Here is a 15,348-nt window from a genome sequence, read left to right on the forward strand (position 1 = left end):
TGACACACAGTGTTGTTCCATTTTGATTGTTAATCGATAAATTGATGATGATAGATCTCGTTTTGATGAACCATCTCTTTGGTCTACAAAGCCTTCACACTAAAGAGGGGTTGTTGCAGCATGGCCAGGTGTGTATCGTATCCCTCTCCTCACATCACCTCTTCCTGATACCTATCCCATCTTTTCCCTACCCTCCTTTCATTCTTATTCTGGTCCTCTCCCTTCCCTTTCTCAACCTCGTACCACAACTCCACCCCCACCCATTGCATACGAATAATAAATAGATGGCCCCTTAATGCTCCATCACACGCAATGAAAAGGTCCTAGTGAAGCTTTACAAACTCTTGGAAAGGATGGAGTTCAATATTTCAAAGGTTGATTTGCAAACTCCCTCTTTTGTAAATCCTGCACGCTACATCAGCTGACAAATGCTTCAGTCCTGATCGAGTGCAGGAAGCACAATGCCAATGCTTATGTTGTTGCAGAAACAATATTCTTCATGCAGAGAACCATCATGTGAAGAAGAGAATGAAGTGAATGCGCTGCAGTGAAACTGCTTCCCTTACAACGCACTACACCTTTTGCATAATGAGTCTTCAACAGCCCTGTCGTATCCAACTTGAGGTTCCAAGGAGATATAAGAAAGGAAAAGTAGGGTGGAAGGAATAGACGAAGGTTCTGAACGTAAGGTGAGAGTAGAAGGTGGTGAAAGACAAATACAGTACAAGATTAATTTGAATTACATGTTTGAGGCACCACCAACTGGTACAGCTACTCAAAAGGTAAGCTTCATGTTTTGATCACCAAGTGATCTTCATCCTGGACTATGCAAGCATTATGTGCCAGACACTAAGTAACCTTAGCAAAAGGGAGTGGGGGGGGGGGGGGGGGGGGGCATTACATATCCGCATGACTTTAATGTTCAGATTATAACACCAAAGATGCCACCAAATGCCCCTCCCACCCCGGTCCCCCCATCCATCTTTGGGAGAATACTTCATTCCTTGCACCGGATGCCTGCGCAGTCCCGGATGAAAACCACTCAGTAGTCAAAACATCACACCTGGGCCTTGCCTGCTGGGCAGCTATACCAGTTGGTGGTGCCTTTAAATATTTGTTGGTCTCTGCATGCCTGTCTGTTTCTCCCCATGCCTCCCTCCCACCTCCCTCTCTCTCTCTCTCTCTTTTCCACTCCTCTCCCTCTCCCGCTCTCTCTGCCTCTCTCGCTGCCTCTACCTGTGCCCCTCTGGGTCTGTCTCTCTCTCCGTCTCTGTATCTCACTCTCTCTCCCCCTCTCCGTGTGTCTCTCTCCCCTCTCCGTGTGTCTCTCTCCCCCTCTCTGTGTGTCTCTCTCCCCCTCTCTGTGTGTCTCTCTCCCCCTCTCCGTGTCTCTCTCTCCCCCTCTCCGTGTGTCTCTCTCCCCCTCTCCATGTCTCTCTCTCCCCCTCTCCATGTGTCTCTCTCCCCCTCTTCATGTGTCTCTCTCCCCCTCTCCATGTGTCTTTCCCCCCTCTCCGTGTGTGTCTCTCTCCCCCTCTCCGTGTGTCTCTCTCCCCCTCTCCGTGTGTCTCTCTCCCCCTCTCCGTGTGTGTCTCTCTCCCCCTCTCCGTGTGTCTCTCTCCCCCTCTCCGTGTGTCTCTCTCCCCCTCTCTGTGTGTCTCTCTCCGCCTCTCCGTGTGTCTCTCTCCCCGTCTCCGTGTCTCTCTCTCCCCCTCTCCGTGTGTCTCTCTCTCTCCCCCTCTCCGTGTCTCTCTCTCCCCCTCTCTGTGTGTCTCCCTCACCCTTTGCGTGTCTCTCTCCCCCTCTCCGTGTCTCTCTCCCCCTCTCTGTGTGTCTCTCTCCGCCTCTCCGTGTGTCTCTCTCCCCGTCTCCGTGTCTCTCTCTCCCCCTCTCCGTCTGTCTCTCTCTCTCCCCCTCTCCGTGTCTCTCTCTCCCCCTCTCTGTGTGTCTCCCTCACCCTTTGTGTGTCTCTCTCCCCCTCTCCGTGTCTCTCTCCCCCTCTCCGTGTCTCTCTCTCCCCCTCTCTGTGTGTCTCCCTCACCCTTTGCGTGTCTCTCTCCCCCTCTCCGTGTCTCTCTCCCCCTCTCTGTGTGTCTCTCCCCCTCTCCGTGTGTCTCTCTCCCCCTCTCCTTGTGTCTCTCTCCCCCTCTCCGTGTGTCTCTCTCCCCCTCTCCGTGTGTCTCTCTCCCCCTCTCCGTGTGTCTCTCTCCCCCTCTCCGTGTGTCTCTCTCCCCCTCTCCGTGTGTCTCTCTCCCCCTCTCCGTGTGTCTCTCTCCCCTCTACATGTGTCTCTCTCCCCCTCTCCGTGTCTCTCTCTCTCCCTCTCCGTGTCTCTCTCTCCCCCTCTCTGTGTGTCTCCCTCACCCTTTGCGTGTGTCTCCCTGTTTGTTTTTCATTTATACTGTACCCCCATACAATCGCCACCCCCAACCATGTACCCATCCCCATCACCCACTTTCCGGGAGTGTCTGAATGATTTACTGACGTGTATATTGAGCCCGTAGTTTCATTGAATAATTTTCCTCCTGATTATTATTCCATCGAATTGAACTGTGTGACTTGGAATGTATATTTGCAACTGGTTAATTTGCCTGAAGTGTTAATTCAGTTTACTCGAATATAATTTTGACTTTAGACAATGGTTATAATAAACCCAGAATATCGTCCTTTTGTACAAGCCCTTGTTCTCTTGGTTTCCTTGACTCTTTGGCTTGTTTATTCGCACATGCCTTTCGAAGTTAATCATCAAATGGAGTTTAAAAAAGAAACGTTAAAATATTAAATTTAGCACCAAAAGTTGGGAGAGGCGTTACCGTTCGCCTCTTCTTACAATCGGGTCGCAGGCAACTTGTCTCTTGGACCATCGTGACCACAGTGGACACGTAAAGGACCTACATTTACTCCACTTTACTCTCATATCTTGCTTTACAAACGTTGAGAAAGTTTGAGGTTTTCGGTGCATTAATATTTTCGCTTTTTATTCATCTTCTAAAATAGATCGGACAGGAATTATGAGGGATCTTTACACCAACGAACATGCTGCAGGTATTTTCGAAGATTGTCTATGTCAAATGGGAATAGAAATGATAAAAAAAAATGTGCAGCATGATTCTGCGGCTAAGAGTGAAGCAATAACATAGACACACACCAATCTGTCCTTGGAATGAACAACAACCCCAAAGGGGAAGTGCGCAAGCCACCATCATATAAGCTTCTCGATGACACGTCTCTGCCTCATGACTTCATCAGCAAGACAAACTCACATGGAGACAGAGAGAAATGGAGTAAGTCTGTATAACAAACAATACGGATTTATAACAATCACACAGACGTACACAAATATTTCCGGTTCGGAGTTAACTTCACTTGTCGGTTGAATCTGAAGCTGCTGCTTCCACCTCAACCAAAGCTGAGTTTTTTTTAACTGGATCCATCATATTTTTCTGTTATATTTTCGATCCTGTGTTGCTGTTTGTGTTTTCGTCCATTTTTTCTATATTAAATTGTACCTTGTTGTGCTGTATTGTGAAATTGGTTGTCGTAGTACTCAAGGCCTACATCTGTGTCTGTGTTGATGCTGTGTTCCTCATTACGCTTCTTTTTCCCCTCAAGTATCGTCTTTTCTGCCTCCTCAACATTATCAAATTTCCCTTCGTCGTTTCAAAATATAAATTAAAAAAATAAAAAATTCACTCCAAAACTATCCAAATCAGCTTGCATTTCCTGTACTTCATTCTCTATCTCTCCCTTTTCTTAATATCTTCAAACTAAATATTAATTGAATAAAATGTTTCTTCCTTCTTCCTTTGAAAGCTTTAAAACATTTTAAAATGCTTCACATTCCTTATTTCTTTGTCATGGGTATCCTCACGTGTTCTTCTTCATCACAGTCTATACCTCTTCTTTTTATTCACAACGATCATTTTACAAACCCGTCTTTCACTGAAGTGCTTGGTCCATCAACCCTCCTCCCATACCAACAGCACCACCTTTCTCCATGCTTTCAACAAAATATTTCCACCCAACCCGTGATCTTTTCCTAAATATATCCAGTTTGGGTACCTTGAGAAGTCCAGTTTGCAGAGGTTGTCTTCCCATCGCAATCAAATCCCCATTCACATCCTTAAATGGTGTCAATATCCTCAGTGTCAGTACCCTCCACCACATCTTCTATATGTTTTCATCCTTCTAACATCACCCCACCCCTATCCCCCTCTTCAGCATCCCTCCACTTATGCTCCCTCTTTCTGGATCACCTTTCTAAGCTTCATGTACACTCTTTCTGCAACCCCCTCAAAGCTTCCGCTTCATGCCACCCTCACATCCCACAACCACGCAACGCCTCCTCCCCTCCTGTCCCTAACGGTGTGGACATCAAATATCTGAGGCCTCTGCTCCACCCTTACAGATCTCTCAATCCAGGCCACTGTAGAGAAACTGGACATAATCTGTTTAACAGAATCCTCCCTCCCACAGGACATCCCTGATTCCTTCGTGTCTCTCTCTGGATATTGTCTCCTCTGGTTTGATAGGCCTGTAGTAAAGTGCAATTCCGTGACTGAACTTTCATAGTGGTCTCCCTCTTCTAAAATTTGATGGTACTTGTACCTTGTAAAGTCCGTCTGTGGAGTATGCGCGTCCCCAACTCCCAAATCTCTTCCCACACTTCATAAGGCACCACAGCCGACTCTGTTTGTGAGAAGGCTGAATGCCTCAATTCTCTGTTTGCTGACAAATCGGTGTCTACAACACCTCACTCTCTGTACCCATGCTACCCAATCACACCCAACTACTCCTGGACTCTGTGTCTTGTGCACCTGAGAGGTGGAGAAGTTTCTGGTGATCCTCTACTTTGATTCTGCAACTCGACCAGATAGCATTAGCTCACATATCCTATAAAAATTCTCTCCTGCTCTTGCACATCCTTTCTCTACTCTTTTCACCCTATAATTGTCCTAGGTCATCCTCCATCTGCTTGGAAGTCAGCCAACATCACTGCATTTCATAAAATGGTGCAAAAACAGACCCCTTAACTACAGACCTATCAGCTTACTTCCAATCATCAGCATGGTCATGGAATCCATCATCACAGTTGACATAAAATCCTTCCTTTTCTCCAACGGTCTAATCTCAGATCATCATTTCAGATTCACGCAAGGTCACTCTACATTGGACATGCTGCTTCTGCTCTCACAACAATAAATGGAGGCCTTCAATATCAGACATGACTCCAGACATATCTCGAGCTTTCAATAGTCTGGCACCCTGCCTTGCTCTCCAAACTGTCTGCCTATAGCATCAAAGGTCAACTGCACACATGGCTTACTGAATTCATCTACTCTCATAACCACGTGGCTCTCAATGGAACCTTTTCACCTCCTCTCCCTGTCAAGGCTGGAGTGCCCCAAGACAGTGTTATGAGCCCAGTTGTATTCCTGATCTTCAACCATGATTTTAATGACTCTCTGGAAAATCCTCTTCATCTCTTTGCTGATGACTCCACCCTCTGCCTTGACATCCCTCATCCTTCAGAAAGGCAGGTAGCAACCTCTTGTTTCTAGAATCACAAGCTCGTTAAACACTTTGAATATGTCTTTTAATCCTCATAAATCTCACACACTCTATCTCGAGCAAACCTTCCCATTTACTTCCTTAACAACCCTTTGAAGATGTTCAATCATTCAAACTTGTGGGTCTCCCTCCAATCCTTGATCTTTCTTGGGCAAACCACATTTCAAAGTTGGCCTCCAAAGCCAGCTGCCGACTAGGAATCCTCTGTTGTACAAAGTCCTTTCTTGGAACACCTGAACTCCTATCCACATACAAGGCCTCCTCTCGGCTGCTTGTTGGAGTGCTACTCTCTCTTTTGGGCTGGTACCCCTACCTCACACCTTGCTCAGCTGGACGCCAGCCATGGAAACCAAGGCCTTCAAGATCATTGGAATCTCCTGAAACAAAGCCGAGTATATACAGTCACGTGAAAAAGTCAGTACACCCCATGTAAAGTTTTGACTTTTTCAACATATTTCAACATTCAGCTATTTGATCTTCATTTCAACAATATTGATAGATAAAGATGATAGAATATAACAACTATCATGAAACATTTACATTTTCTCGTCCATTGTATAATTTAAATAAACATAAATGCAAATTTCGCATTTGGAAAAAGTAAGTACACCCTTGGCTCTAATAGGTGGTATTGCCCCCTTTGGCAAAAACAACCTCAAGAAGGCGTTTCTTATAACTAACATCGACTGTCTCTGACATCGACTGGGAGAAATTTTTGCCCACTCCTCCATGCAGAATTCTTTCAGCTGTGCGATGTTTGAGGGGTTTCTTGCATGCACAGCTCGTTTCAAATCCCCCCACAACATCTCGATGGGATTTAGATCCGGGCTTTGACTTGGCCATTCCAGAACCCTCCATTTCTTTCTTTTCAGCCATTCCTTGGTGGATTTACTGGTATGTTTAGGGTCATTGTCATGTTGCAAGGTCCACCTTTGGTTGAGCTTCATCTCCCCGACAGATGGCCTCACATTATCCTCAAGCACCCTCTGGTACAATGAATAATTCATAGTGGATTCTATGATGGTGAGCTGCCCAGGCCCTGATGCAGCAAAGCCGCCCCAAACCATAATATTTCCACCACCATGCTTTACAGTTTGTATCAGGTTCTTGTGGTCAAATGCTGTCTTTTGTTTTTGCCAAACATGTCTTCTGGTACTGTGGCCAAATAGCTCTACCTTTGACTCATCTGTCCAGAGCACATTGTTCCAGAAGTGCTGGTCTTTGCCTAGGTGTTCATTGGCAAACTTTAGTCTTGCCCTGATGTTCTTTCTGGACAGCAAAGGATTCCTCCTGGCACACCTCCCATTTTGATCAAATTTGTGCAGCCTCTTTCTAATGGTAGACTCGTGCACTTTGACATCAACAGTGGCAAGAGCTACCTGTAGGTCCCGTGATGATATTCTGGGGTTCTTAGAGATTTATTTTAGCATCTTGCGGTCTGCACTCGGGCTGAACTTGCTGGGGCGGCCTGGCCTGAACAAGTTGGCAGTTGTTTGGAATCTTCTCCACTTGTAGATGATCTTCAGGACAGTCGAATGATTGATTTCAAATTGTTTGGAGATCTTATTAAATCCCTTACCAGCCTCGTAGGCATCTATAACCTTCTTTCTGGAGGCCCCAAGGAGCTCTTTTGATCTAGGCACGGTGACGCCACACACTTCAACAACCAAGAGCAAACCAAACTAAATGTCTGAGGTTTAAATAAGACTGGTTCCTCCAAGATCCTCTCTAACGATGTTCTAATCATTTGCACATGAGCTGGTGCACCTGATTCTAATTTTAGGTATTTGAAGTAGTGATAAATGTAGGGGTGTACTTACTTTTTCCACATGCGAAATTTGCATTTATGTTTATTTAAATTATACAATGGACTACAAAATGTAAATGTTTCATGATATTTGTTATATTATATCACCTTTATCTATCAATATTGTTGAAATGAAGATGAAATAGCTGTATGTTGAAATATGTTGAAAAAGTCAAAACTTTACATGGGGTGTACTTACTTTTTCACGTGACTGTAGGTCTATCAATTTCCCATTGCGAATAGGTCAGTGGTCTATGTCTTCCACCCCCTACTTTTGGTCTTGCACCCTCTGCTCTTTTCGTGCTTTGTCCCCCTTAGGTTTCTGTAGGGAGCACGTGGTCCAACAGAAACTCCATTCTGATGAAACTCACAAAATCCAGGATCACTTCTCACCTCCACTTCTTTGTGCCTCCTTTTTCCCACCTATGGAACAAACTTCCATATTCTCCTCAAGGCTGTTTGATTGTTCTGCCTTACAGGTCTTCAAGACAGCTGATCACCACCATCTCAGATCGTCCCCATGATTTTTTCTAATCCCATTAACCCCGCACACCCATCCCCTCCCCCAAACCCTCCTCTTACCAAATTTTCTGTCTTTCCTTCCTAAGAGTTTGCTTCTTTATCCAGCTTGTCCACCCTGTGCATCCTTCCGTACCCCTCATTACTCCCCACATTCCTTATTTGTCCAAGTCTCCATCACCGCCACTGTTGTTGTTTCCTGATCCGTTCTGTGTTCTAGCTCTTAAACGAACCTGAACTTTGCATACAAGTTTTTTTTAATGTACATACTGCACACCACATGCACACATCACAATTGCGTCACCATATTTGCCTGGTTGGTGGAAAACAAGGAAGAAGGGTCAGACATTGGATAAGATCGAATGAGTTACTTTCCATTACTATGGCTTCATTCATTCGAACTCATTATCTGTGGACCTGATCGAGATGGAGGACACAAAAAGGAGCTAAATAATCAAACAGCGCAATCCAGAGGGATTCAACAAAAATATTCGAAGAAACTAAGTGCAGACAAAACAAAATAAAAACTAGAATGGCACTCAGTAGAGAGCATACCATCGCCAGGTGAATAATTTACGTTTTGTATCCCAGAGTAGACGAGAACATCACAATACAGAATCACATTTAATCAAAATCATCCATCCACAACTTTTTGAAATATCCTGCTATATGTCGTTTTTGGCCCTATCTCCCAATGGTGAAGAATCACTTTCAAAAATTTACTAGCTGGATCCGGATCCAGATCTCAACCAAGATTGAATCGATTCTTCCTTGTCACACACACAACCTGTCCAACAGGTTTCGTCTAAATCCATCCATAATTTTTTGAGACATCCTGCTGTGTATCGTTTTTGGCCCAATATCCCAATGGTGAAGAATCACTTAAAAAATTCTACTAGCCGGATCCGAATCCGGATCTTCACCAAAATCTAATCGTTTAGTCCTTGTCACATACGCTATCTCTCTGCCAAATTTTGTCCGAATCCGTCTTCAACATTTTGAGATATCTTGTTCACAAACAGACAGACAGACAGGGGTGAAAACATAACCTCCATCCACCTTTGGTGGCGGAGGTAACTACAGACAAATAAGGGCTGTGGCCAATTAAGTGCTAGTAGAGATTGGGCAAAGAGGACTGTAGTGTAAAAATTGGCCACAAAGAGTAGTTGAGCACAAAGACAGAGCTGAGAAGAAAAATTAAAAAAACAATGTGCAAAAGAAAGTGTAAAATAAGAGGTCGAAATTAGAGATAGAGAGGGTTTAGGATGAAAGAAAACCACAAATGATGAAGGGACTCGTAGAGGAAAATATGGGGTAGAGATAGTATTATCGTGGTTGTGTGGTGAGAGGAATGGTAGGAGGCAAGTGGAAATGCAGGACCCGAATGAAACAGAACAAAATGGCAGAGCTATCAGCTTGGTCCAGTAGGCAAGGCCAGGAGATTGTTAACCCTTTATAGTCCAGCTACATTTTAGCCACCAACATTTAGACTATCAAGGGTTAACGTAACAGACTCCTCATTTATAAAATCCTTCAGCAAAAGGCAATAGGTCACTCTTAGGGCATAGGGTGGTTGCTTTGTGCAGCCATTTGGGGGAGGGGCATGGGGGAAACACTGGAAAACATGGTTAAGGCAGTGACAGCATATATGCATCGTGGAATGGGTGACCCGACAATGGTCTATGTTACCCAATGCGCCGTGGAAGGAATCAGAAAAGCTACAAGATGAAAAGAAGGTTTTATCCGTCAGTCAACTGAGGCTGGTGGAGGACGTCAACAGGTCAGACAAGGATGTTAGCAGACAATGAATGAATCATCATTTTATGGGATGTGCACCTGGAATCTCAGCACCGTGAGCTAAGTGCTTAGATGGGAATGCCAAACATTTGGCCAACCGAATGGTTTGTATAATAGTGGGTAGGGGTGCGTGAGAGGGGAGGAGTGCGGATGGAATTGGTATGTTATAGTGATGAAAACGATAACTTTTCCTGTGTGCTAGCACCCTTGGCACCATGAAATATTCAAATAAAACATTTAGTGTCTGCTTCTCAAAACCCATGTCATCAAAACCTTTTTTGGTAATCCTGGGAACACAAATGTCTAACGGCAGTGAGAGTGTTTCTTCAATGTGCATGCAATTTCCATTTTAAAAGAAAAGTTGCTTTACTGATAAAAAGTATTTCTGGCATCGAGGCTAACTTTTTTCGTAATGTCTGTTCCAAGCGCCCTGGGAGAGATTCTTCCGGGGTTTTAAAGAGCATTTGAAACGGTCGTTTGGCCCGGCTACTGCCACTCGATCAACGCAGGGGGGGAAAAAGATTTTTTTTGGGAAATGACAAGGCCCGAAAATCCCTTTAAGCTCAGTGACAATTTTGATGGCATGGCGTGCTTTACAAGTTTCAAAAAAAAGAAAAGACTTCTTCATGTTCTGCCAAGGTGCACATCACACAGCACAGACACTGACTGTCATCGTGGCAGGGATTCTCGGCTCATCTGCCACTTATTGGACATATAGACAGGAGGACATGCAGACGTGAAAGAGAGAGAGAGGAAATGATAGACAGGGAAAAAGCAGAGGATAGACTAGGCGTTGCTGCCTTCTTACTCATTCCTCGAGACCCACACCCTCGCACAATCCTTGGTGTGATTGCTCCGACCAGCTCTCCTGGGGGCAGGTTTTGTGAGACAGAAAAAGAGAGGGGAAGGGGGATAGGTGAGAAAAGCAGAAATACAACTGACTCACAGCACCTGTTAAGCAAAGAGCAGCTCATTAGAGGCTCTTAGGTAAAGCTCTGGAGAGAAAAAAGGGAGGGTAAGGGGAGTGGGGTGGTACTGGATTGAATGGTTGCAGGCGAGGGGAGGAGGGGTGAGGAATCTCCTTAAATTTCCAGAGAACAATTCTTAAGGGGGAAATGTGCAAGGCCAGAATTTTCAGCTTCAATCTCAGACAAGTGTTTCTCTATTGAGGAATGCTTTTTGTACAAATAAAGAAAACTATCAAAACATTGTCGACGACTCTAAACACATGCGTTCAAACAAAAAGAAAAGCAAAGCGCGTTATCATGTAAAAACCATGATAGTCTCATTTAAAAGACTTGCGCCCTGGCACTAAGGGCGCAATGCCAATGTCATCGTGTAGCTGTGGACTCTCGTAGAGCGCATCCTCTCATTGAGGTTTTAAGGTGCCGATTTGACATTTCCTTTTGAATCTTGTTTACGATAATGTGTTCAAAATGGAAGGTACCACAAACTTGTTTTTGCTGACCCCACAAGCAAACAGACACAACAGGAGACCTTCCAGCCCAGTTGGTCTTGCTCATTGGCAGGTTGACGTGGCCGTGGATGAAAAGAAAGGTTATGGTAATTATTTTTCTTAAGATTTTGGGTCCGTGTGACTGCACAATGAGGGGGCGGGTGGACGCTCGACTACAAGTGCTTCTGGAGTAGTGGAGTGATCAATAATGCAGCACCCCTTACCAAAACACCGCACCAGAATGCTGGCGTTTTGTGCCAAGTCTTCACAGGAAAGTCGAGTCAACAGCTCTTTAAGAGCTCAGGGGTTTCCTTAGGTTCTGCTCAAGGAATATGCAAAGAGTTCACAGATTTGCAACACCAAAGAGTGAAATTGTAGAAGTGAAGGCGTCGAGGCCTAAATCAAGGCCTCTGTTAAACATCATCGTGCACTTTGTGTCTTTCACATCATTAAGTTGAGTACTTTTGTGGACACATTGTATTTAAAATTGCATGAATTTTTTTTTCCTGGGGATGAGATAATGTGAAGACCATAAATATCTGCATAGCTTAAAAGTGAAACAGCATCGTGTTGAGATCTGTTTAGCATTTCCATCTTCATGTTCAAGATCATGTTTAAATAACGTGCTGGTCATGGCCAGCCACATAATGTATCTAAATAACAAAATGATGGCCACGGTCACCGACTCTGAAGGTTCTGCAATCGTTTTAGTATTTTGCAGCTATTGCAGGTGCTATGTGAAGGGGTTTGCTTGCATCATTACTCCCTTGTATCATCCTGTCGCAATGTATGCATCAGGAAGGAGGGAAGCGCAGCAAGAATGAATGCATTGGGGAAAAGTGGACCAACACATGTGAAGAGGCTTTTGTACAGATAAAGTCCAGTCTTACATCAGCACAGCACCAGCCTGTGAACAACGATGGGTGTCGTCTCTGGAATCTTTTGACTTTGATATCGGTTATCGCCCGGGGAAGCAGGTCAATGCAGATGGACTGTTCAGAATCGGGAACCATGATGGGACTGAAGTTTCAGCAGCAATGGAAATGCGGGACGACCGTGCTGCCAGCGGATATGCAGAATAGCTTTGCAGCAAGAAACCAGTGTCTCCATAGTTGCCTCTGAAATGCAGCTCGAACCGACGAGTCCGTTCCCTGCGTTGACTACCCAACAACTTGAAGAACTACAACAGAAAGACCCAGATTTTGGTCTTTACTCAAACTTTGGCATCAGAATAGAAGGTCTGCGAGATCGTACTTTAAAACAACTTCGGCAGTGGAACCGTTTGGAGATGAGGAATGGTCTAATGTTCCGCTCTGTGAAGAATCCAAAGGAAGGTCTCGTGAAGCAGTTGATACTACCATGTTGCTTGTATAATACAGCACTGGAGAGTCTGTGTGACAATACCAGGCATCAAGGAATGTTTGGACAGAACACTCATGCTTCGATTGGCCAGGGCTCCAACAGGATATAGCTACATGGATCGAGTGATGTGACCGGTGCACACTCGCCAAATTACCGCAAATAACTGTTTGAGTACCCAGGGGGGATGTGATGGCTGCACACCCACTGGAAATATTATCTCTTGATTTTACCATGTTGGAACTCTCATGTAATGGGATGGAGAATGTTCTAGTCCTAACTGACGTCTCCACTAAATTCACTGTAGCAGTACCTACGAGGAATCTGAAGGTGGAGACCATGATGAAGCTTTTTGTGAATGAATGGTTTGCGAATTATGGAGTACCAATGAGAATCCACAGTAATCAAGGACGAAACGTCGAGTCAGATTTAATTTTAAATTTGTGTGGTATTTACAAGGTGTATAAATCCAAAACAACCCCATACAACCCCCAAAGCAATGTCCAGTGTGAACGTTTTAATCAGACACTTCATGAGCTCTTGAAGACACTGTTGCCTGCAAAGACATGGGACTGGCATGAACATCTGTCCGAACTGGTCTCTGCTTACAATGAGACATGTTTGACTGGATTCACACCCTTTTACCTTATGGTTGGAAGTGATCATTTTGTGTGGACAGGATCTTTCTGAAGCAGTAATGAGGCCAGATAATTTGGCGACAATTATTCATCAATTCAGATTACAAGAAGCATGAAGCTGACAGCAGAAATGTTGCAAGCATCAGTTGAAGTTCAGAATAAGTTATACGATAAGATGTCAAAGGAATCTCTTTTCTGTTGGCACTCGCTTCTACTTATGAAACTGAGGTGCACGGAGTGGAAATGAAATTCAAGATGTCTGGAACAAGAAAGTATTCAAAGTTGTCAAAAAGCAGGACAGCAATGACGTTTATATTGCGGAGTCTGCAGATAGGTTTGGTCAACCGGAACTGTTAACAGGACTGCAATCCATCCCTGTCTTCAGCCTTCGGCCTACCAAACCAAAAAGCAAACTTCGTAAATAATGGGTGCGACCCAATATGAACAGGTCTGGTAGCGTATCTTCTGAGGAAAGTTGTTGATGAATGGGAGTTGCACCAACTCTTCTGGTGATCTTTGGGATGAGGAAGACTTGCCGTCAAGTATAAACGCGACAAATGGCAACACGAGATTCAGCAGGAGAACATAGTAACCTATACAAACAGTCCAAAGCTGGCAGGTTGTCGAGTCAACAAAACTTTTAGTTGTACGACAATGTTACAAACAAATGGGGGCGTCGATGTAGACAGGCCGATTTAGCGCTGTACATTTTTTTTTTGGGAAACATTTGAAAACATGGGGGGGAATAACTCTTCGGATATGACGTAATGAAAGACCGCTCTCTCGTCCAGGAAGTGCAATGCTGTATGGCAGTTATGACGATTGATGGTGAGGTGATTCACAAAAGGTTGATTAATTATATATTTTCCAAGCTGTTCTTGTTAAGACTTTCGTTTTAACTTCGTGTAAATACCAAACGAATAGAGATACTGGGTTTGGGGTATGGATGAGTAGTTATTCAGTATTACATTTGTAGTTACTAGGGCATTGCCCGTACTATATCTATATCTAAAATTATATCCCCCCCCTCTATTTACATGAAATGGTTTGGTCCAAAGCGAACGGCTTGCGAGTACGGTGACAATCCCCCCCCTCTATTTACATGCAATGGTTTGGTCCAAAGCGAACGGCTTCCGGAGTTTGGTAAAGAAATCGCCATCGCGTGCACAAACGCGCAGGAAAGCGAATGAATCGCAAATTCGGTTTTATTAGTTTTAAAACATAGTTTAACGCCAACATAGTTTGCAAACGTGAAATAAATGAATACGCTCTCAAATGTGCCATCCGAGGCAGAGTGTGTCCTCCACGTTCGGCACACGCGATCGTTCGCTGCTCTCTGATTGGTTGAATCGTTTTTTGGACATAGCTCGGTAAGTAATTGTCCGATTAATATGAAACCTTGAAAAGGCACATCCTCGGGTCCCCAGCAATATACCTGGCAAGTTTCAAGTATATCGGACCGGTAGTTGTCGAGAAACAGCGGTCACAGACAAACAAACAAACGTACAGACAGACAGACAGAGATTACTGGAATTATAGATAGATGTATTTCCGTCGTGGAGTGTGTAGGCCAAAGTGTAGCAACGCGATGTCATGGATGTACTGCCAAGTATTGATCACTTAGGATGTGGAATTGGCAAAGGTGGGCGGTCCGCTTCGAAAGTCCGCTTATCCGCTTATCCGCTGCAGCGGACTAACGTTTTCGAAGCGGATAAGCGAATCGGAACAACCCCCGGAAACCGAAGCGGATAAGCGTAAGCGGACTACACGGGCTGGCGGAGCGGATAAGCGGTAAGCGGACTTAAAATTTTCCGAATCGCGCCCACCTTTAGGAATTGGTATCAAGTTACAGGTTATTCTTAGTGATTCCAAAAACACGTAGATGTTAAACCAGATCACCTGTTATTGTACAATCAGCTTGTGTGCAAAACGCCATGTCGGATCAGTAATATAAACAATATGAAATGAACAAACAAACTCGTATTATTATCTCCGCCACCAAAGGTGGGCAGAGGTTAGGTAGGTAGGTAGGTAGTCACCTCTGTCTGTCTGACTGTGTCTGTCTGCCTGTGAATAGGATATCTCAAAAAATTATGGATGGATTTGGACGAAATTTGGTGGACAGGTTGGTTGTGTGGCATGGACGAATTGCTTCGATTTTGGTGAAGATCTGGATACTAGAATTTTTAAATTATTCTTCA

At 44.4% G+C, this 15,348-nt stretch overlaps 1 protein-coding gene across 3 annotated transcripts in view; it reads right to left on the bottom strand.

Annotated features, from left to right (window-relative positions):
* ADARB2 (adenosine deaminase RNA specific B2 (inactive)) overlaps positions 1 to 15,348 on the bottom strand; it is a 351,510-nt gene that overhangs the window by 178,404 nt on the left and 157,758 nt on the right. For 2 of the 3 annotated variants that reach the window (XM_078782004.1, XM_078782005.1), the window contains exon 2: positions 10,503 to 10,562. The exons of the other annotated variant lie outside the window; for it this stretch is intronic. In XM_078782004.1, coding sequence (XP_078638130.1) covers positions 10,503 to 10,562 — 60 coding nt within the window. The remainder of the gene's footprint in view (positions 1 to 10,502; positions 10,563 to 15,348) is intronic. 3 annotated transcript variants of the gene reach the window in all.

The sequence above is a fragment of the Myxine glutinosa genome, chromosome 7, assembly GCF_964187855.1.
Source record: "Myxine glutinosa chromosome 7, kmMyxGlut1.1, whole genome shotgun sequence".
Lineage (NCBI taxonomy): Eukaryota > Metazoa > Chordata > Myxini > Myxiniformes > Myxinidae > Myxine > Myxine glutinosa.